The sequence below is a fragment of the Topomyia yanbarensis genome, chromosome 2 (genome assembly GCF_030247195.1).
Source record: "Topomyia yanbarensis strain Yona2022 chromosome 2, ASM3024719v1, whole genome shotgun sequence".
NCBI lineage: Eukaryota > Metazoa > Arthropoda > Insecta > Diptera > Culicidae > Topomyia > Topomyia yanbarensis.
Window position 1 is genome coordinate 165,754,960 of NC_080671.1, and position 23,236 is coordinate 165,778,195.

At 36.0% G+C, this 23,236-nt stretch overlaps 1 protein-coding gene across 7 annotated transcripts in view; it reads left to right on the top strand.

Moving 5' to 3' along the window:
* Nucleotides 1-23,236, top strand: part of LOC131682018 (cGMP-dependent protein kinase, isozyme 2 forms cD4/T1/T3A/T3B) — a 589,291-nt gene that overhangs the window by 554,870 nt on the left and 11,185 nt on the right. For all 7 annotated transcript variants that reach the window (XM_058963167.1, XM_058963165.1, XM_058963166.1 and 4 more), the window contains one exon: nt 4,368-4,587. In XM_058963167.1, the coding sequence (XP_058819150.1) occupies nt 4,368-4,587 (220 nt within the window). The remainder of the gene's footprint in view (nt 1-4,367; nt 4,588-23,236) is intronic.

The window sequence follows — 23,236 nt, forward strand, 5'->3', positions numbered from 1 at the left end:
GAGTCGAAGTTGCATTTTTTTTACACACCGGGCATTTCTGAATTAATTCAACAAACGATGATCATAAATTGTCGGCAACCAGGCCACCCAGAGCAATAAACACGTGATAACACTTTTGAGTGGCATTGATACCACTCATCCCTACCTACTAACCAAAACTTTTTACTGTGGCAAACGTGGAGATGCAGAGGTATATTCGGACTCCGTAACAATGTTTGTTACACTAACATTCCTTTCCTTCCCCGATGACTGTAAGGATGTGGTCGGCGCCGTTATTGATTCATTCGTTGATTCTCCGTAAAATTTTGCTTGTTCTGGCCAATTACGAAGCAGCAACTTCGAATCCCGATTAGAATGAACTAACAAAATTATAACAGAATGCAATTTTCTTTTCAAATTTTCTTTTCAAATTGTGTTATAACTGTGTCTCATTAGTAGTTAAAATAATAGAAAATTATTACAAGTAGCAACACGAGATATAGCTTTGAACGATTTTTGTTACGAGCTTCTGAGCGATAATAAGTAGGTTCTAGAAACATACAAAAACATTCAATTATTTGTCTTTGATTCAACCGTGCTCAAGTAAATGAAAATACAGTAAAAAGAGCACTTTTGATAGGTAAGAAACCTCCCCAGTTTAGAAAACTTTATAACTGACTGATAAATCATTCCGATAGAATATAAAACACTAAAAATAGAATTTAACGGACATTAAATTGTGCATAATGAGACTGACTGTGTACGAAAGTATTGATGCCCATGGTAACATAAATTTAACAAAATCGTCCAAATTGCTCATAACCCAATCTTCTAACATGTTTCCCATGTTTCTCGGGATCAGGAGGATCCGTGCACTATTCCTTCAATTGCCCTGTACGCAATGAAGTTAGATCACATTAAGATGTCATATTCGGTTTCGTGTCAAAATGAAGACACAATTATTTAGTTGTTGTTTTTAATTTAGTTTTCAAATTCGGTTTAATCCTTGAAAAATGTTACCTTAGTTTAGTAAAGTATCCAAAACGAATCTAATACTACATTCACACTACAGAGTTAAAACACGTTATAATAATTAGCAACAGGAAAAATGTCATCAAGATAGCGTTAAAATACGTTTTAACTCGTAGTGTGAACGTAGTATAATAAACCTTACATCTTATATATCACTTCTAATGGAATTCGTATTCTTCAACATTTGTTTAATAAGCTCAGAAGTAAGCGCTGTAATTCTAGAGTGTCTATTTAGCGATCATTAATCAATAATTTCCAGTAATAAAGTCGCTCTGGATCACGTGCTCTGATGCGTTTTTCCAAGGGGAAGTCCTCCGAATGCTCTGAATCCCTGATTTTTCGACGAAATATATGACTAATACAGCAAATTGGGGTAGAATCGTCTGAAGAATCTGAAAATGGTAAGATTTAACAATTTAATAATGGGTAGGATAAATTTGTTTTAAAAATATGAAGTTTCTGAAAAATACAATATTTTATGGATTCCAAGACACTCCAAACAGGTGAAAGAAAAGCTAAACAGAATTAGATTTCATCAAATTAAACAAAACTTAGAAAGATGTTTATATTTCACTCTATTTTTTCGTTCCAATTTTCAATGACGGTGTATTGTATCCCACTTCCCATAAAAAAAGGAATCTAAATTGAACTTCATCTCACATAACGCACAAACAAACGCTGAAATTTTCACCAAAATCAGAGAACATCAATACGACCAGCAACAAAATGTTGAAGAACTTAACCAATCTGATGTCTGTATATTGACATAGCCAAAATTAGGTTGTAGAGGTGAGGATGCACAGTGGTTTAAAACGCGAAAAACGTGATCGTTTTGAATAACTTCGAAATGGTTCGTTAAAGCGATATACAACCTTTGGAAGAATTTGTGACAATGGAACGCCCCTTCTTTCTAAATAAAAAAATTGTTGATTGATCCTCCTATAAGTAAGATGCAAAATTTATTTCTCGTATAATTAAAGATAGCGAGTTGAAGTATTCAGCCAAGTTGTAGTAAATTCATTTATAAGAAACTTTACCGAAGGTGGGAATGTCCTATCTTTAATGGTTTTTTAGGTATCGAGCATTATTTGAGAAAAGACCGGAAAAATCATTTTTTTCATCATAACTTTTTTTCAATATTTTTTAGAAGGCCGCAATGTTCTACAGAACTGTCACAATTAATGAAATACATAATTTTTGTGAACAAAGTAATGAATTATGTTGAACCGTTTTTGAGATATTCACTTTTTTGTTCGAAATACGGCCTACTTTGCTCTCAAATAACACATGAACGGGCAAAAACGGGCAGACCACTCAGTATGGGTTTGAAAGTAATACAAAAATGCTATAAGCATCTGAACAAATCCTTTGTATGCGGTTGTATCCAGGGCTCTGGTAGCTAGAGTCGAAAAAGATATTTTTTTAGTCTAAAATCATGGTATGAAACATATTCGGTGAAGCTGAAGAGATAAAGTGGTAGTGTCTTCGCAAAAGTTTTAGAGAATACTCTTACAAGAAACATTGCCGAAGACATCGGCTTTCTATCTCTACTGGTTGTTTAGATAAGGTGCACCATTTATGGAAACCCTACAAAAATGGTTTCATTTGGTAATCTCGCATGCTTTGATTACTTGTGTCGCATTATCGCTGTCTAGTGTTGTGTCAGATTTTGTGTGCAGAAAAACAGTTTTGTTGGCTTAATTTGAATTTGCAGTTTTAATCAAGTGTGACGTGAAACAATTGCGATTCGTGTTGTGTTACGGCAGCGTACATTACTGAACTTTGCAAAAGTCATATCATCGGTTACAGGTATGCATAAATGTAGATAATAAGTGAATTTTTCAATATATTATCCCGTGAACTGTCAGTAACATGCATATAAATATACTCAAATGTGTTTTTCATTTTGCGTATAAGTATAAAATATATGATAATAACTTAACCATACCATGATACTGCTGCTATATTCAACATTACTAAAAATGCCACTTCATCTAGGTGGAATTGAATACCGCAAACAAATCAAAACGACAATTCGACCCAGATGCATTGTTCATGTTGGATTTAAGTGACTCTGACGAAGATTCTGATGCGGATGAGTGTAATAGCGATGGTGAATAGTAAACGAATTACTATAAGAATATTCCTTTTTCACTTATATACCAATGCAAATTCAACCGTCAATTCGTTCTTCGCAAACACGAACAATCAATCCTATATTGATGGTCCAAGTCTTGGTACTACATTTCATTGTGGAACTTGACCTTCTCTGTCGACACACTTTGAAGTCAATATCAGGGTTTATGTGCCGCCTACTTATACTAAAAATCCTTTCTCATTAGGGCTTGACCATACGACTACTGGCTTATAAACCAGCGTATTACCCATACTACCACCGAACAATTCACTTTATCCAATACCCAGTAAAGATAGAAAGCCGATGTCTTCGGCAATGTTTCTTGTAAGAGTATTCTCCAAAACTTTTGCGAAGACACTACCACTTTATCTCTTCAGCTTCACCGAATATGTTTCATACCATGATTTTAGACTAGAAAAACATCTTTTTCGACTCTAGCTGCCAGAGCCCTGGATACAACCGGATACAAAGGATTTGTTCAGACGCTTATAGCTTTTTTGTATTACTTTCAAACCCATACTGAGTGGTCTGCCCGTTTTTGCCCGTTCATGAGTTATTTGAGAGCAAAGTAGGCCGTATTTCGAACAAAAAACGTGAATATCTCAAAAACGGTTCAACATAATTTATTACTTTGTTCACAAAAATTATGTATTTCATTAATTGTGACAGTTCTGTAGAACATTGTGGCATTCTAAAAAATCTTGAAAAAAAGTTATGATGAAAAAAATGATTTTTCCGGTCTTTTCTCAAATAATGCTCGATACCTTAAAAACCATTAAAGATAGGACATTTCCACCTTCGGTAAAGTTTCTTATAAATGAATTTACTACAACTTGGCTGAATACTTCAACTCGCTATCTTTAATTATACGAGAAATAAATTTTGCATCTCACTTATAGGAGGATTAATCAACAATTTTTTTATTTAGAAAGAAGGGGCGTTCCATTGTCACAAATTCTTCCAAAGGTTGTATATCGCTTTAACGAACCATTTCGAAGTTATTCAAAACGATCACGTTTTTCGCGTTTTAAACCACTGTGGGATGGTGGCGCAGATCGTCGATTTTTTTAGAAATCTGTCTAATTATATGAATCGCTAATGAAATATGGTTAATTAATCCCTTATACATTGTGTTTGCGACCCAAATGCTCATTTAATCCAAGTTAAGACTGACCAACTAAACATAAATTCTAACCGATTTTTTTCTGTCTCCTTCCAGAGGGCCGCGTCGAAGTTTCCCGCGAAGGCAAATACCTGTCGACGCTCTCCGGTGCCAAGGTGCTCGGAGAATTGGCCATCCTCTATCACTGCCAGCGAACGGCAACCATCACCGCGGCTACCGACTGCAAGCTTTGGGCCGTCGAACGACAATGCTTCCAGACGATCATGATGCGCACCGGTCTGATCCGGCAGGCCGAGTACTCCGATTTCCTCAAGAGGTAAGTCACTTTCCTGCGTGTATCATTTCTCTTTTTTCTCAACACTGCGCTAGTAACTTAATTGGCACTATCAACTTACGAACCCACAAGAAGACAAATCGAAGGTCACCGTGAAGTGCCATTGACCGTGCGCTTTCATTTTGGAAATCACATAATCGAATTTGCATCACTGCAATTACTTCATCTGCCGGCGTAATTGATTTCATCCGGTTACGTTTCTGACTGTTTCATATCTGATACGTATGTAGCTTCCACCACAATCAAGAAGAAGAAAAAGAAAAAGAAGACGAACATTCTGTCCGATTGAAATATTTCGCTTTATAATTGCAATGATTGCCATAATTTATGCATCGCAAACATCTACGTTATTACACCGCAGGCTTCAAATATTTCCACACCCCACAAGCAGACAAAGATGAAAATGAAAGCACCAAAGTAAGGTTTCCCATCATGCAACAGTTGCGGCGAATGCTTGCTCATATAACGATTATATTGCCCTGGCTAGGTAGTAGAATTCTTCTGCGTTTCTTCACACTTTGAGAGTGTAGCTTAGAACTACTCCCATACAAGACACTCCTAGTTTCCATTACGCTTCTTATAAACGGTAGTTTAAAGTAATGGGAGACAATCTCGTGATTCTTTTAGGTGTGGGAAAAATCATGCGGGAATGAGAAAAAGGTGTGATGAAGCATACTAATTACCGCATAATTCAAACAGTTATGCAAAGTTAATCGATCCCTTTACGGGAAGAAAATGAACTTGATTAATGGGTATTAAACCAACCCCGTCATCTCGGAGCAATAAATTGCAATTTATTAAATATTGAAATGTCGTAAAACTTTAATGTGCCAGTGAGGGTTTCCATTTTAATTAACGTGCTTGAGTTAGATAGTGATCTGAAAAGATGTATACGTTTTCCAGACTGAATGTTTTACATTTCTTATAAAAGAAATGTATAGAATTCGCTCAAACTTTCAAGATTTTTTCCGAGGCCCGAAGGGCCGAGTCTTATATACCAATCGACTCAGCTCGACGATTTGGGACAATGTCTGTGTGTGTGTGTGTGTGTGTGTGTGTGTGTGTGTGTGTGTGTCTGTGTGTGTGTGTATGTAACGGACAAATTCTCATTCGTGTTTCTCAGCAATGGCTGAACCGATTTAATCCAAACTAATTTTAAATGAAACAGTATGAACACTATTAATTTGTTTTTGATTCTGATGTTTAGTTTCCAAGATATAAATGTTTGAATGCGTAAAAAGGGCGTTTTTTGCAGTTTTTTTGAATTATCTGCTGAAATTGACAATATAGGTTAACAATTTATATGTTTTTAGACAGCTTTAACGAATACCTTTCGAACAAGCTATAGATTGTTGAAATCAGACTATTATCAAAAGAGATATTTAACATTAAATTCGGACGAAAGATTTTTATCATTTTCCATTGTCAGAAATATGACCAAAAACATGTTATCTATTATTAACGCCAAAACGGCTTATTTTAGGTCAATAGTATCTTCGGACAATATAATGGAGGCAATATGCTCTTTCTTTTGGTATTGTGCTTTTGATGATTAATCACCCTATGAGTGAGATATTTTCACAAATTTTCTTGGAAGTGATTATATCGAAATGATGCCTTCAGCAATTTTGTAGCTCTTACTTTTGCGAATAACTTTACTGAAGACTTCAAATATCTATTTTGAATACTTTAAAAGTTATGGCTTGTTGTTTGTGGTTTACTCTTTGTCGCCTATTTATTGTTCAATATAGTAATAAACCATTGAAATAAGCCAAACATTATTTCGATAAATCGAATTTTGTATTTCATTTTTCTATCTACAACCGCTAGAAATAATCACCGAACACTTCCATGTTGTTTGGAAGGAACTTGATAACTTATCAGTGCAAAAATGTTCATTTGTGCGAACCTTCTGACTGCAATTTTACTAACTTATGACCATCGGATCGATCTGAAACATATCGGAAAATGAAAAGCGAAATAAATAACTCCAAGCAACGGCGTAGCCAAGAGAAGGTTTTGGAGTTTAACACCATACAACTCCCCCCCCCCCCACCACACCCAAAAAAATATTGGATTGAAGTTGAAAATTTATGGATGCAGACTGATTTAATTCAATATTACAATAACAATTATCTGATCCGTAAATTGATAACCTGTTGTTGTAAACATCATGAGGACTTTTGATAAATTGTCGGAATGGGGTCCTGATATGTAACTGATCTATTGGTCTTGATTTCACAGTTGTCTAATTGCATCAATATCAAATTCCTGCCTGAAAACATCCCAATAGAAAATTCCAGAGGTCTGTTATCAATCATAATCCTCAGATTTCTTTTCAAATTGAGCTCGCTTTTGTAGAGATGTACTGTAATAAGGGTCTTTATTTAATAGGAAGCGAAGTTAAACTCTAAAAATCGTCAATCATACCGGCCCGGAGGGAGTATGCAGTGAGGGGTTGCTACTTTAAAATTAAAACTAGTTTAAAATTTCTTAACAAGTTGGAAATTCGGCAGGACCCGGACCTCCCGGATCTTTCTCCATGATCCACAGCTGGTTTCAAGCGATGTTTCAGTATCAACACATAGTATCTCAAGATCGTGGCTGTCGATCCATTGTATGTATGTGGAAATCGTACTGAACATGTAATATTCATTTCCACCATTGTATTGAACATAACCAGCCATGGAATCGTAGTCTGGACAAATGAGAAAAGCACAATTACACCACTAGGTGGATTAAAACAGGTTTATATTTTGGGAATGCGTCGAGTTGAGACGAAAACGTAATATGATTAATAACGAGTATAACACTTTCCGAATGTAGAGAGAAATTTATGAAAAATGACGATTTCCATTTGACTCTAGCAGGTTCTGATCGATTTTGATGAGCATTTTATTTTTGTTGTATGACCAATTATATGTATAGGTCAAATGTCTAAAAACAGTAATTTAAGGTCAAGATAGCATCATTTTGAAACCGCCAATTTCGGAGGGTTAGTATCTTCGATGAGTTTTACAAACGTTAAACAGCGCATCATTTGATAAAATTATTTTGACGGTACGGTCCAAGAAGTATTTGTGGTGAATTTTCTCAGGCTAATATTCATGACTACAATAAAGTCTCAACAAATTCGCTAAAGACACGAACCTTGTTACTATTTTCTGGAAAATAATTCTGCATAATTTTAAAACTTCAAAAATTATGGTTTCGGAATTATGTCGTTTGGACAGTAAGATCGATTTTCACCAAACCCCCCCCCCCCACCGAATTTCTGGCTACGCCGCTGACTTCAAGTAAGTAGAAACAAAGTCGTTCTACAGTCGTTCACAAGAAACTTCTTCGAATGCTGAATATCTATTATAATACATTGACACCCCAATTTTATGAGCCAAATATGAACATATGTTTGATGGGCTCTAGCAGACGAACAAGACTGAATTCGAGTAAATCCTTTCTTGAGCATGTTTTCCGTATCATGAAGATGGAAATATGCAAAAATAAAAAGTTCATCATAATCAGAAATAGTTATCAGACTACATCAAGGGACGGGAAGAATATTTTAACAGCTTCAGTTTATTATAAAGAAAAAAAAATGCCCGATTTAGTCAATGTTCCCATTTTGTCAGCCTAAAATACACCATGAGATTGATAAAAATGGGTCTTTACTGCATGTATTATTCACTGTGTTTCACATAAATAGGTACATTTCATTTTTGGGGATTTTTTTATTGCATCGAACTACAACAATGTTTAGGTAGCTTTCAAGGGGTTATTTGATAGATTTCTTCCAAAATTTGGCGAACCTATTCCAATTCGTATACCAATTAATTGGTATACTTAAGGGTTTATATGTTGCAGATAGAGAAAATACTGAAATTTTCAGCTTTTTTCCTACACAATATTACGAAAGCTTATTAAACAATTTTTCCTAATAAGTTTGTGAAAATTATAAACTATTTGAAATTTTTTTAATAGTTTAATTTTTTATTTAACCGTGATTTTTTAATAAATAGTGACCATCGCTTCACAACGTAGTCTATTTTTCATGGCTTGCGGTGAGCACGATCTCTCGAATTGCTGAACTGAAAATTATGGAATAGAAATTAATTTTTAGTATTCTTTACAGATTTAACTCGCCGTGCAAATAGCTCTGAATTAGACCCGCTGGTGCCCTAAGACGATTTCGCTAGATTTTCAGAGCACTGTGCACCCAGTGCATTAACGCAAGTGACGGAAGGTAATCGAAAAGATTCGTGAAAATGAAAATTCCAGTAATGATGATGATTTTTCCAAACGGTTCGTTTTCGAGAGGTTTTTATTTGTTCTTTGGCATTAGGATTAGCGATAATAATTTAAATCAAGGATACTACTGGGAAGTCACCTTTAGAAAAAGTCGATGTCGAAGTAAAATTTGGAACTATGCACGCATGCACTTCAGAGATAGCGTGATATCAGGAGCTGCGATTTCATTTCAACGCTTTTTTGTGAAAAGGGCGATGTAAACATAGGGCTTTTTCATACATGCGAATGAGGGCTTTGAAACGCAACAAATTAACCTAAAAGTTTTGATTCTACGATATTGCTTTCTTAAACTACAGCAAAAAATACAACGGGCGAAACTGTATTTTTGTTTATTTAAAGTTTCGCCCTCCACGCTCCATGGGCAGGGCGATACTTTTTTTGCTAGCAGTTTAGATGCGAAACTGTTTTTTTCGTATTTTTTAGGATTATTAAGCTGATACCAGCTGTATATAGTAACAATGATCGCTATTGAAAAAACCCGGACGAAATCGGTGGTGTAAAACGTTAGTTATTGTAAAAAACGTAAGGGCGATACTTCAATGCTGATAGGTGGGACCGAAAAAGTAAACAATCGCCAAAGGAGCGATACTATCATTTTGTCAATTTCAATAGCAAAAACAAATTTTAATTTAATAATTTCAAATACTTTATGAAGTTTTGGGTTTCGATCACTGAATCGTGCAATCTAGGATGTAAAAAATACAATAGTTCTTAAATAGGAAATAAAACCAAATCTGGAAATATTCACTGTTGATTTTCTTTGAATGGTTTCACTGCTAGTATCGCCCTTTTCAAGAAAAAGCGTTGATTTCTTAGTTCTCAGTCGCGTTGGAAATTTGAGTAAAGTATAAACTTCAAATTGATTCAAAAAAAAATTTCGATTTTTTTGGCTCAGTACAATATATAACCCCTTTAGGAAAATTCAGTTTTCCCACCACAATTTAGATATTTTATTAACAGAGCATTAACAATAATTCGATGGTATGTCTATTTTATGGGCCATTTTTTCGCTTTCCCATTGATTTGGTTTGAGATTTCTAGCACTGATGTTGTCCTATGCTGATTTGAGCGATTCTCTGAGTCCTGCCACTAAATGTTCTCAAACGATATAATATCCGAAGAGAGTGATAAGAGTTATAAGAAATGTCTCATCACACTGTTAGGTGGATTAAAAGCGTTTTTTTTTAATATTGATGGGCTGTGGACCTCTTTCCGAAACCCTACCACTGATTGAAACATTTTCAATTTTACAAAAAAAACAATGAGTTAGATTCAGCTCTCAAAATTTATTGAAGTGACAGTGAAGAAGACTTCCAATTTTCTGAGAAATCGAGGGGGTTCGAATCACCCTCACGGTCTTAATAGCCCCGGCTCCTCCTAGTATGTTATTGATATGATGCAGCTGAATACAGACGACTTTTGTAAATCAAACCTTCCTTTTTACCTTCAGTAAATGTTTCACATTTCGAGTATTCGCTCTTATTCGAAAAAAATCTGAAATTCATGGCTACCGAATTTGACTTGAGCGACACTTTCTGCTTATGGATTTCACTCATAGCGACAGATCGTTGCAGTAAGAATAAACATAATGGTTTACTTCGGACAATGGACACAAGATTAAAATAACTATTCTTTGTCGTTCACTGCGCACTAGCTCGCAAGAAGTCGAAAATAGATTGAGACTTCCTTTTCAGACTGTTGTCGTCGATGGAAACATACAGATAGTGTAGGTATATTTGTTTAGACTATATTTGATTATGGACTGTAGTGATATTTTAACCCACCTCATATGTCCACCGTTAGACACTATATGTTTATATTATCAATCATGTGCAATTTGCAACATAATAAAACCGAAGTTTTGCTGAGGCGACATTTTGAAAGCAAATATCAAAAAATGGCATTTGCTGTTTATCTCTAGCAGACCAGGATCAATGTAATTTTGGAGGCTCAAATCTCACTTATAATCCAAAAACGAGGTTGGCTCACATAAAACACTTTATTTATTCTGTAGCAGCTCCGGATTTGGGATTTCACTACAAATTAAAGTTATTTGAAATATATTCATGCGTACAGTATTAAACATGTTTGGATAGACCCGATTCTTCAACTTCTACTTGGTAATTGCCCAATACTGCTCGACTGGAGACCGGCCGACCGCAAAATATGATCATCGTCGCACAAAGGAGTGATTGGGGTCGAATCCTGGCCAAAATTATTTGCTGCTGCAATTGTTGTTATTATGCCTTAATATGAACTAAAAATAGACAATTACTAGTTTTTGGATCAATTTGGCATCTACCCACTTACCAGTGCAGAGGCCAATTTTCTATATCCTTTCGAATACTAGTAATTTCTAGGTAATCTTTGTGAATACATTTGTTTTACCAGTTGCATAAACATTTGATCAGTGGAAAAGGGAGAAGAAAAGGGACGCCTGTGCATATTTTCATAGAGATACATTTTGGAAAACATAATATTAGGCCCTACAGCATTTGGTGTACCTCAAATTAGTAAAAATTTCAATATTTTCAAAGCGCTTGGGATTGGTGGATCGGACAAGATCGGGAGAGTTCGAATATTTTTTGTATAGTGGAAATCTTGTTTTGTAATACTGCTTCAGCAACTTTGCCGGATCTAGCCGTATAATGTAACTTTTTTATCATGCAAATTTGGAATAAAATGTTTAAAAAAGGTTAAAGTTGGTGCAATACACAGCAAGTCTACTTTTTTTAGTTAGTTTTAAGCTGAAGTTAAACAAACGGTTGTGTTGAACTACGTTTGTAATAATATTGTCTTATTTAATACAGTCATCATCACTAGAAAGCGATTTTGCTAAATATATAACGAAAACGATTAAAATATCCCTTAAAACATCACCATTGGGCATACATGCAAAAATTCTTTAACAAATTTTGATATACTCCTAATTTTTCCACGTTATACAGTAGGTTCTTAGGTATGTAAAAAAATATAACGAAACAAAAAAATCGAAAAAAAAAAAATTTTGGTTTTTGGCCCAGAATTTGTTCTAGTTACTCCTCTGCGCGTCGATTGTAGCAGTTGTATTCGATTTATGAATCTCCATATTTCTCTCTTGTAACTTGTTCAATATTATGATACAAGAGCAATTTTTCGAAAGGGTGTAGAGATTCTACGTGTATATTTTCAAATTTTTTTGTTCGATTACTATATTTTATTCAGCAAAACTATCTGAGAACGAGTTACAGGAAATGAATACTTCTGTACTAAAAAATATACACTGGAAAAAATGTTGTACCATTTTCCACACGAACAAAAATTCATATTAAAAAATTAATTTGAAAAAAAATTCTCGATTTTTATATTTTTCGACAAATTGAGAAAAGAAACATTTTGAATAAGATTGCACGGTAAAGTAATTTTCAGTAAAAAAGTTTTATATACATGTTTTACATTTTTTACAAAAGAAATGTATAGGATTCGCTCAAACTTTGAACGCTTTTTTTTTAATTTCATGTTAATTGACATAAAAAACTGTAATTTCATTACAGAATATAATTCTAAGTATCATTTCAAATCAAAATACATTTAACAAAACTTTTCCAAAATGCGATAGTTGTCGAGATATTTGGAATTTGCCTTAAAAAAAAAAACAATTCGTGAAATTACGCCTTTTTTATTGTTATTTGCGTTACCCAATCATAAAATGTCAACAGTCTAATGTTTATCGTTTTAAAGACGTAAAAGAAACATTTTCAGCACATCTGGATTATGGAGAAGCTTTCAATAAAAACGTTTTCCTAACAACGACTTTTGACATATTTTTATAATTCATAGGGGATCCCGGGGCTAGTTGGCGGTTGGGGTAAGTTGGCGGAATCCATTTTTCTCCTTTTCTATTAGACATGTAGCGCTGCCTCTCGTTGTGTAGCTCAAGTTATGTGAAAACCGTTATCCAATGTGTTTTTATTGCAATACATTTTGTTTTGTAGAAGTTGCGGGCGATATTGTGTTTTCGACCATACCAAGTAAATTTTCTAAATTTTGAACACTTTGTGTTCTTTAGGTTGATTTTTAATCTATTTTCCGAATGATTATATTTTTCAATAGTACTTGAAAAGAGTTTTCAGTATCCGTATAGATATTATACCTAACCACCAATAAAAGTTATTTTTTGAATAGTTTTTTATAAAAGATGCGGTTGGGGTAAGTTGGCGGTCATGCACGCGGGGCAAGTTGGCGGTACTATTTTCAGTGCAAAAATAGCCATCAATTTTTTTTCTGGAATTCACTCCAAAGTAAGAAAATCTTTTTTTTGTGTATCTCGTCAATGCAGGAGACATTTATTTCGGTCAATCGCCTGAAGAATTTTGAAAATTTTCTTTGAATATGAAGTACGTGTCAAAATCAAAATGCCGAGGTATTGAGACTGAAATATAATATCAAATGTCGGTTAATGTACAGTTTTCTTGAAAAGACATACAGCACGTTCCAAAAGAACCTCTGAAGTATTTGTGTTTTCATTTGATTGCTTCTTTTTTGGCGGTCTCCCCTACTATTTGCAGTCAAAAATGCAATTAACTTTTTGAATATGATTTTAAACGCCATTTTAAGTTCCAAAATGCGCATAACAAAAATTTTCTGAAATGTATTAGTTCTCGAGATATTTTTAATTTTTTTGTAACAACACAATTCTCGACAGACATATGATTACGGCGAAAAAGCCAACTGTCAAAATTTTCTTTGAAGGAAAATTCCAAACAAACCGTTCACAGCAGTTTATGAAAGAGAAAACTTTTCTCTTTTGTTTACTATCAACATCTGTGATTGGCGAGTAACGGTTTGTCCGGAGTATCCCTTTAAAGTGGATTTTGACAGCTGGCTTATACGCCCTAATCATATGTTGATAGAGAATTATTTTATTTTACTGCGACCTTTTCAGAAGTTATTCGCGTTTCTTCTTCAACATCAATAAGTTTTTCAAAAGGCCCATGAAATTTTCCCGTAACTCTCCCTTAGACATTAAAGCGATACTGTAAACCATTTGAAAGCTATAAGAAAACAATTAAAATACTTTTCAACCATAAGGTGTGATGATTAAACTATATAGTTGAATGATATTTGGTTGTTTTCATGTAGCTTTCAAAGAGTTTACAATATCATCTTGAAGTCAAAGGTAAAGTTACAGGAAGTTTTATGGGCCTTTTAAAAAACCTACTATTGATGTTGAAAAAATGCGAATAACTTATGAAAAGGTCGTAATAAAATTAAATTATTGCATTGTCAAAACAAAATTTAAAATATCTCGAGAACTACTACATTTTAGAAAATTTTTGTTAAGAGTATTTTATTTTAAAATAATGTTTAAAATCATATTCAAAAAGAAAATCGTATATTTGACTCCAAATAGTATGAACAATAAAAATGTATCAAAAGTTGTTAGGAAAACTTTTTTAGTGAAAGCTTCTCCATGATCCAAATACACTTATTTTACGTCTTTAAAACGATAAACATTAAATTGTTGACAATTTATGATGGGATAATGCAAATAACTTTCAAAAATGGCGTAATTACATAAATTAATTGTTTTTGTTGTAGCAGAATTCCAAATATATCTACAACTATCGCATTTTCGATTTTTTTTTTAAATGTATTTTGATTTAAAATGATGCTTAGAATTGTATTCTGTAATGAAATTACAGTTTGTATGTTTCTTTTCTCATTAAGTTTTTGTTGACAAAAGATAAGAAATATAAAAAAACACTTTTTAGTAATTTTTGTTTTTAACATGAATTTTTGTTTTTGTGAAAAATGACACAACATTTTTTTCAGTGCATTTTTTTCGTGCAGAAGCATTCCTTTCCTATAACTCGTTCTCACATAGTTTTGTTGTATAAAATACGGTAAACGATCTTTTTTTCGAAAATGCTACATATAGAAACTTTTACGCCCATTTAAAAATGGTCTTGTGTCAAAATAATGTTATTGACTGTGGAAAATGTTCAGTCTTCCATGCCGGTTAAACGTGTAAAGTTTCATCACAATCTAAAATGGTCGGTCACGATTCAAAGATTTTCGAGCGGATCTTCGTTGAATTCCTCTAAACAGAATTATGAGAAATCGGATGAATTGATATAATCGTGAACGAAATCCACTTCATTGTCACAGTGCACCAAATCTAAAATTTCACTGGACCCTAGTGAGAGGTAGTATACATTGCTCCAGGCACTCTTGCATATACAGTTTCGAGTCTATCGTTTGGTTAGCGATAAAAAGTTTGGTTTTGAGTCCTATCTGAAAATACCTTACCAAATCATCAGTTTTGTTCGTGAACATGCAGAAACGGAAATTTGACGTGAATACGGAGGATCAATTTTCGTCTCTCCTGTTCCATCTTGCTCAACTTTTTTAATGCTGCACGTATCGAGACTATCGCTACTGTTTCCAAATAAAATGCTGTCAGAGGATCGAAGATAATTTCTGTAAGCTTTGTGACCAGATATAGATCCTGCATCAGCAATTCCCAGCTCTTCTACAACTTCTAACTTTTCGAGTCCAGCAATTTCGGCATTTCATCTATGGGCCCCTCTAGAAGCGCGCACAACTCGAAGCGAACAAGCCTTTAGGTATGCTGCTACTATGAGTTAGCAGACCTCATTCAAATCACTTGGAGATTCAATCGTTATCGCCGTAAGTTCTCTTCGAAGAGATCCCAGATCGTAGATTTGGGATTATGTTTAAATGATGAAAGATTAAGTATTTATGATCAGATAACGACAGTTCGAGCTCATTCTGTACGATCCAGTTTGCCAATTCGTGCGTAATCCTGTCATAGCATAGAGTTACATCTAACACCTTTCCCTGCCAGATCGTATCAATGTTGGGCTATTTTCTGCATTAAGTATATGTAGATTCGTGCTGCATAAGCGTTTCATAAATTCAGAGCTTGTCGAATCAATATCTGATCTGCTGCAAAATATGTGAGGCCCATCACATCACTGCCGATTAGAAGTGGAAGCTTATTTCTGCCACAGTATGATACAAGCTTTTTGAAACTATCACAGAAGGTGATGAATCATTATTCAGCAAATATGCGGAACCACAGACGTATTTCCTGTTTATGTTATAAACAGACATACTGACTGTGACCGCGAGTTGTGACGTCGGTTATAAGACATGCGTCAATAGCACTATTCATAAGTATGCATGCAAGAAGCATTTCACGTGGATTTGTTATGTCATTTTTGTTGAAAGCTACGGAGACAGGTTCAAAGCTCCAACATAGAAGCTTCTTTTATGGAATCATGATTTTTGAACAAAAACTATGGAAACGTTCCCTTACTGCGCGAAACGAGATAGATTCATAGTTGCTGTTCATTCATACCGAAAATTAATTTGTGGTACTCTCTAACCATCGTCGACCAGAGCACTACACATTTCACCACCAACACTTATTGTACAGCAACTTGAAGCCCAAAATGAGTATTAGGAACATAACCATTATTACAGTCCCACGATTTTCGAAGAAACAAACGTCCTTGAACCAAAAAGGGTAAGACCCATTGCACTCCGTACGCGAATGGCATATTTTAGTCCCGCCAGCCATTCAGTCCTCGACACGGAGAAACACCTTGACTTGAGGACTCCTGTTTTCAGTTGCCTCTTACGACTTGAAACCCAGTAGATCGATTCTTGGCTGAGATATTTCAACTCGCCAGATGTCACAAGGCCTCTAGGCTGATTTTGTCCGGAGCAAAACATTAAACTGTTATCGACCTTCTAGTGGATAACAGCCACCAACAATATTCCAGCTAAAAAAGTTATCTCCTTTAAGCGAAACTTAAAGCCAGATATCTGAACCAATCTACCATGGGAATGTTGAACCTCTTTTTAGTTTCAACAATTATCTATGATTACCAAATCAAGAAGTGTGTAAATCATCACTTTTCTCTGCATAAATGCAACTCATCAACAATAGGACAATAAAGTCAAACAGAAAATTCTCACATACCGCACTGATATACGCCCTATTTTAAATACAACAGTACGAAACGGCATGTGTAATAATTTGCAATATCAGATCGAACCATCATCGTATGTACCGTTGCAGTAGCATCTTGAGCACCGTTGATATTTATCTCGGCCGAGTCACGGGCAGGCTTTTTCAAGTAAGTACCCAATTGCGCGAACATGTATGGGAAAATGGAATTATCAATCGGTGTCGATCACCGACACTGTGTCGGCCCGTCCGATGATACGACCGAGTTTTCTGCACCGAAAGTGTCCGCGACTTAAGTGACCACCCCCCGTAGTAAGTGGTGATATTGCTACACATGCCGCCACCGCATCACCGTCATCCACATTGGCGCAACAATTGATTCCTTTCTGAATGACCATTTCAACATAGCATCTCTTTCTCGTTCTCCATGACTAGCAATAAGGAGGTGCAACATTTCGATATCGAGATTACTCCTCTAGGCGAAACCGTACATAATTGAGTTAAGCAGATTCTCGTTGTCGTAGGCGTGGAGGCGGCGGCAGTGCAATCGTGCAAAAGAGTGTTGGAAACAAGTGGTATGAAAGTGGTTAAGAGCCGTATACAATGAAGTGTGACTGTCGAAAAACGGTTAGGTGTTTTTTCATTAATTTGATGCAAGTTTGCAATTCGCGGATAAAAGCTGGTCATTGAGAAGTAGAGATTGGCATTTAGCATTTGGTAAACCGAAGAATTTCAAGGCTAACCAAACGTTTGTGTGGTACCGAGATCGTTCCACTGAACTTCACTTGAAAATAATCATCGTGGAACGCAATATTATGGATATTAAAATGAGTTAACAATATTTCAATATAGGCTACAGTAATGACACGGTTTATAGCAAATGAGAACAACATATTTACAGGCGCACTTTTAACGTAGTTTTCTCATTCAAGGCATACTAAAATAAATCATTTTCATTATGGGAGTCCGGAGCACTACGACTCCTAAGCCACAACCAGTTCCGTTTCGTATTGAGTGAGAATGTGCTTATGATGAGGCAGTTCTATTTTGCATTATCCACTCATAATTATGTACAGTAGAATTTCATTGATTACTTCATAACTTTTGACCTGTCAAGGCACTTCTTTCTTTTTTGTAACTTGTGTACTGAATTTATCTACAAATTTCAGTGCACTGAATTTATCAACATTTTTTTTCCGTGTCGCGTTGTTAAAATTAATCTAATTGCTTCAATTCTAGCAGAAAACTTCCAGAGTTTAGAATTGAAGTGACGAACGAAAATAATAAAATCCCCCTATTGACTTCCTTGACTTTATTGATTTATGCCCAGTCTTGTATCGACCAATAGAGGAGCAATGGAATTGGTTGGATGCGCACGAAAATTTAAACACGCGGAAGAGCTCGGATTTATTTTGTGCGATGTTGCTGGAATATCAAATGTTTACAACCTAACGTCCACGTTCAGAACCGTCAGTCATATAAATTTGCACTTTGCGTTCGTGCTTCCTACATTCTATCGGCTCCGGTATTCACGGGTTGCTATGAATTAGGATGACCAGAAAAAGCGACATGCGTGCGCTCCCGCCTACCTCGTGGGTGTGTGCAGTGTTTTATGCAGTAGTGCATACATGTTTGTTGAATACGTTCTAACCGTGTCTGCTTGAATTGTTTTCAAAATATCAGTAAGTCTAAATATTACATCGCAAGAACATGAAAATTGTGTCAACTCTAGATATTAAATATAAACTTGAGCTAACTATCTCCCAAACGAAAGAAAACAATTATTTAAAAATGAACACACAGTACCTACGGACGGTAGATCTATAGTTTCACATTTCCGATTTCCGCCTCAAACCTGACTTAAATTGTGCTAATCCTATATGCAAGTCCGTAATTGACGACCACAATCTCCCGAGCAGCTTCAACAATTCAACCTGATCCGTAAATTTACAAATCAAACACACGCACAAAATAATATCGTTTTAATGCACAATCTACTGTGCAACCGGGATTTCAAACCCGGTGGGCATCGCACCAGGTTTCACATCACTTCAAACTGGGGATGTTCATTGAATTACGTCATGGAAACTTTCTCAACAGCCCTTTTCATGGGTGTTACATACCCATGTAATAATTCTAATTGGTGGGATAGTTGAACACCTCTACGAGATATTTTTTTTTTTTCATTGAGGTGTCAATTATTACGAAACTCCAACCACGATGAGTTCGTACGCAAAGTGTAAAAGTAAAGTGAGATAACCGGTCAATTTATGAATGAAAGTCGCCCATCGATTACAATTGTAGATGCCAGGTGCTAATGGTTCCTGTCTGTGGCCAAAAGAACTGGATTGACGGTCGACGATTTTCAGTTGTGAGTTGTTTCCTCTTTTGAACATGATAAATTAGGGTGGTTTGACTATTTGTACACAAAACTTTCTACCATACATCGACTGATAATAATAATAAATAAAAATGGCAAAAATGGACTCAGCACCCTACTTGTTCGTATATTTTTTTTCTTTTCAAATATGAATATGGGGGCTCTTACTGCTGTATGAGGAACAGCATCATTTGCGCGGGAACGAGTTTCAGTTCCGAATCGACCGAGGTGAAATAAGAGCATTGCGTGTTATGACGAAGACAACTACGACGTTTTGATGTAATCAAAGGTTGATTTAGAAGGTGAAAGTGTGAGCTTGGTTAGGCATCATGTGTACGGTCGCGTCGTTGGGTTCATTTCGCGCCTTCTGCTTTCAACCTGCTCCGGTACGGATCATAAACTAATTGTTATCGTACTGACCATCGACGTGCTCTGGTTACTACCGGTTGTTTAACGTTTTATTCAAGTAAATGATTTATAGCTATGTCAATCTGTTTTGATGGTCACACATTGTCAAGTTTTCGTGGCACAAGTTTGACCTAGATTTCTTAGATAAAATTTATTCATATGATATAATATTTAGCTGTTAATTGTTAACAAATACATAGCAGCTAATTCTTGGTACCACTTGCTTTGGTGTATAACTGGGTTATTGAGACCATTTTATAGTGTTTTGATGATTGTGAAATATGGCACGGACCATATTTATGATCTCTACGATGGGTTGTGTGGTGTTTGAGCCCATGCTAGGGTAAGCGCGATGCAACATGTGAGTGTGCAAAAACCTAGCCCGAACGGTTTGCTGATCTTCTTCTATATCGTCCGGAATCTCACTGACAACTTGGTTAATTTCGGTCAAGTTGCATTGCGTTGCGTAAGCACGGTATACTTCGTAGATTGCAGACTGATGACTCTCATTTCCAGCCAGACTACTTGAGGAGCATTGTTTGGGAATAACAATTGATCCAGTCCAAGCGAGAATTTCGCCTGAGAGCCACCATTGCGGGCCACGACCATCTTTACCATAACTTGGGATAAGAAAGGAAATGTTGATGTGATACTTACTTAACGGAAGGCCCCGACTCAGTGACACTCCCGTAAGTGCCACGGATTGGGTAGTGGGTGGGTTGTTAGTCAGGATTCGCTTCAAGCAAGCGATGCGACTGAGACTATATTTTCGTGCATGTTTGAATAGTTTATTGACTGTAGGATACGTAAATCTTCTAGGCGTTTAAACTCTGGCTAATCATTTATTGAGATTGTTTCATCGAAAACAACTTGAACTCCGGACAGCCGGCTGTCGACAATGTAAAATGGTCCATAAACAATGAGTTTAAAAGTGGTATAGCCCAATACTAACTAACTCTTTGCCATATTATCACGTTATTTTTCCCCTTGGTCTAATACGAATCAAATTATTTTAGTTTTTCCTTCATTTTGTAGTTGCACTTTTATGCCGCTACTAGCAAAAGTGTTCATGTTCTATGGAATTTAATATATACATGGCGCAATCGTGCGTAAAACAGCCGATTGCGTCAAAGCACATGACGTGCTCCCCTTCCATTTATGTCACAATTATTCATATCTCTTCCTCCTAATAGCGTGGCAGAATTTATAAATGGTCCTTATTGGTATAATCACAAGCATATTGAGATTGTGTAACTTGAAATTTTCCACCTCGTTCGAGTTAAACGTTCCGATATTACAATGAAGACGCGAAACAGAAAAAATACAAATGCTGCGTTCCTAAACGAATCAAACACCCCCGTTTCCAAATAGTACGTACTTATTCTTAGCTCAGTATAACTGACTGATGAGTTAATGGACTAAAAGTAAAGCATTAAATATGACCATAAAACATTTGTTCCTCGTGCTGAAATGATTGCCGCAAATTGGTAATTGGATTTGAATTGATCTTGTCAATTCTCCACCCTCATACACAATTCAAAAGTCATTCACTCAGACAAGACAGTGCCATCAAATGAAAGTACATTTAAAATTACATACGACAAAATATGTGCAATTCAGAATATAACGAAATGAAGATTGCTTAATTATTTGCATTGAAAAAAGATCGGAAAAAATTAGTTGCATAACCAAGGGTGTTCATTTTCAAAGATAGCACTGCTGATGAATCACTGTATAAAAATTGGTGACAAGGGACGCGGACGAAAATAACTGACGACCACCAACTTGGGTTATTTCGGTCAAGTATGAAAAAAGTTACGCAAGCTTGAAAGTGTCACCATAATTATTGACTCACCATTTCCCTAGATCGATGAGATCAATGATACAGTCGTTTTGGATTGAAAGCAGGGGATAAATGTTCGACGGCCGCCGACAATGCGTAAGCAACGATACTGGATTCTCTCCAGTTTGATGACGTGTATGTTCGCAGCGAAACGGAACCAGAAGCGCCCGTACTCCATCACCGACAATATCGTTGCTTCAAGCAACTTGCTTGGTACAACCTGATCAGATCCTAAAGATTGTTTAACGCTCAAAGTGGCAGGATGTCTCAGAGATCCGACTAGTTAGAATTGTTGGATTATATAGAACTTGTATTTGAAACAAAAAACAATGCTCGATGCCCCTGAGTAGACTAGATCCACCGCCGGGACTTTCGGAGATTATAGCTATAAAACTCGGACTCCAATGACGCACGGAAACGAACATCGGTATCAGGAGAAATTCCGCCGCTATGGAACTCTTAGTCGAAGTAGAGTAAGTAACTATCCATGCAAATCTTATCTCGGTCAGAGCCGTCAACATGATGCACCAACCGAACATTTAAATGATGAAAAGTTTCAAATATAGGTCCGCTGCTGTTTAGGGCGATCGGCGCATCTTCTGAACTCTTACGCCCCCAACCCTCATTGCATTAAAAATGTCAAATTTCAAAATAATGGTTCCCAGCCTCGTTCCAACCAAATTTGATGCGATTTTTGGAAATGATCACAAAATTTGTCCAGTTTTCGAAACCAAGGCCACCGGATATATTGTGATGATTTTGTAAAACAAACGCATTGACCAATATTTTGAGGGTTTTTGATCGAATTGGCCACAACCCGGAGTATTCCGGAAACCTGGTCCCTCCGGCAAAGAGGATAATTTTCGACTGGTTTCAAAACCCCGTCTTGCGGTATATCAAATTTCGTGATTTTACTAATTTACTTACTCACTGAAGAACATTTTGGGGGGTTTTGGACTGGTTCCTCCGGCAAAAAGGACGTCTTGCGACATGTCAAACTTTATGATTTTGCAAAACAAGTACACCGGAAATCATTTTGAGATTTTGGGAGAATTTGCCACAGCCCGGAGTATGTCAAAGTTCATGAGTTTGTAAAAATAAGGTGCACTGGGGGGTATTTTGAGAGTTTTGATTGAATTGACCACACCTTGGAGTATTCTGGGATCCTGATTCCTTAAAGAAAAAGGTTTCAACCGGTTGTAAAAACCCACCTTGCGACATGTCAAACGTCATGATTTTGCAAATTAAACATATATTACTGCATTTTATGGTATTTTGTTCGAATCGCACCCAAACCGAATTTACACCTGAATTTGGATTTTCCTGAAAAGAAAAGTATTCTCGGTCCGTTGTGAAACCAGTTTTGTGTCGCGTGCCAAACAACATGAAAGTAGACCGTTGCATTTGCAAAATCGTGAAGTTGGACATGCCGGGTTAAAAATTTTCTCTTTGGTGGAGGAACCAGATTTCCGGAATATCCCGGCGTGTATCCATTTTGACCAAAACCCTCAAATGTTGCAAAATTATGAAGTTTGACACCCCGCAAGATGGGTTTTATAATCGGTTCAAAAGTGTCCTTTTCGCCGGATAACCAGGTTCCTGGAATACCGCGGGTTGTGGTAAATTCGCCTAAAAACTCAAAATGACTTCCAGTGTAGTTGTTCAGCAAAATCATAAAGTTTGACATGTTGCAAGACGGGTTTAATAACTGGTC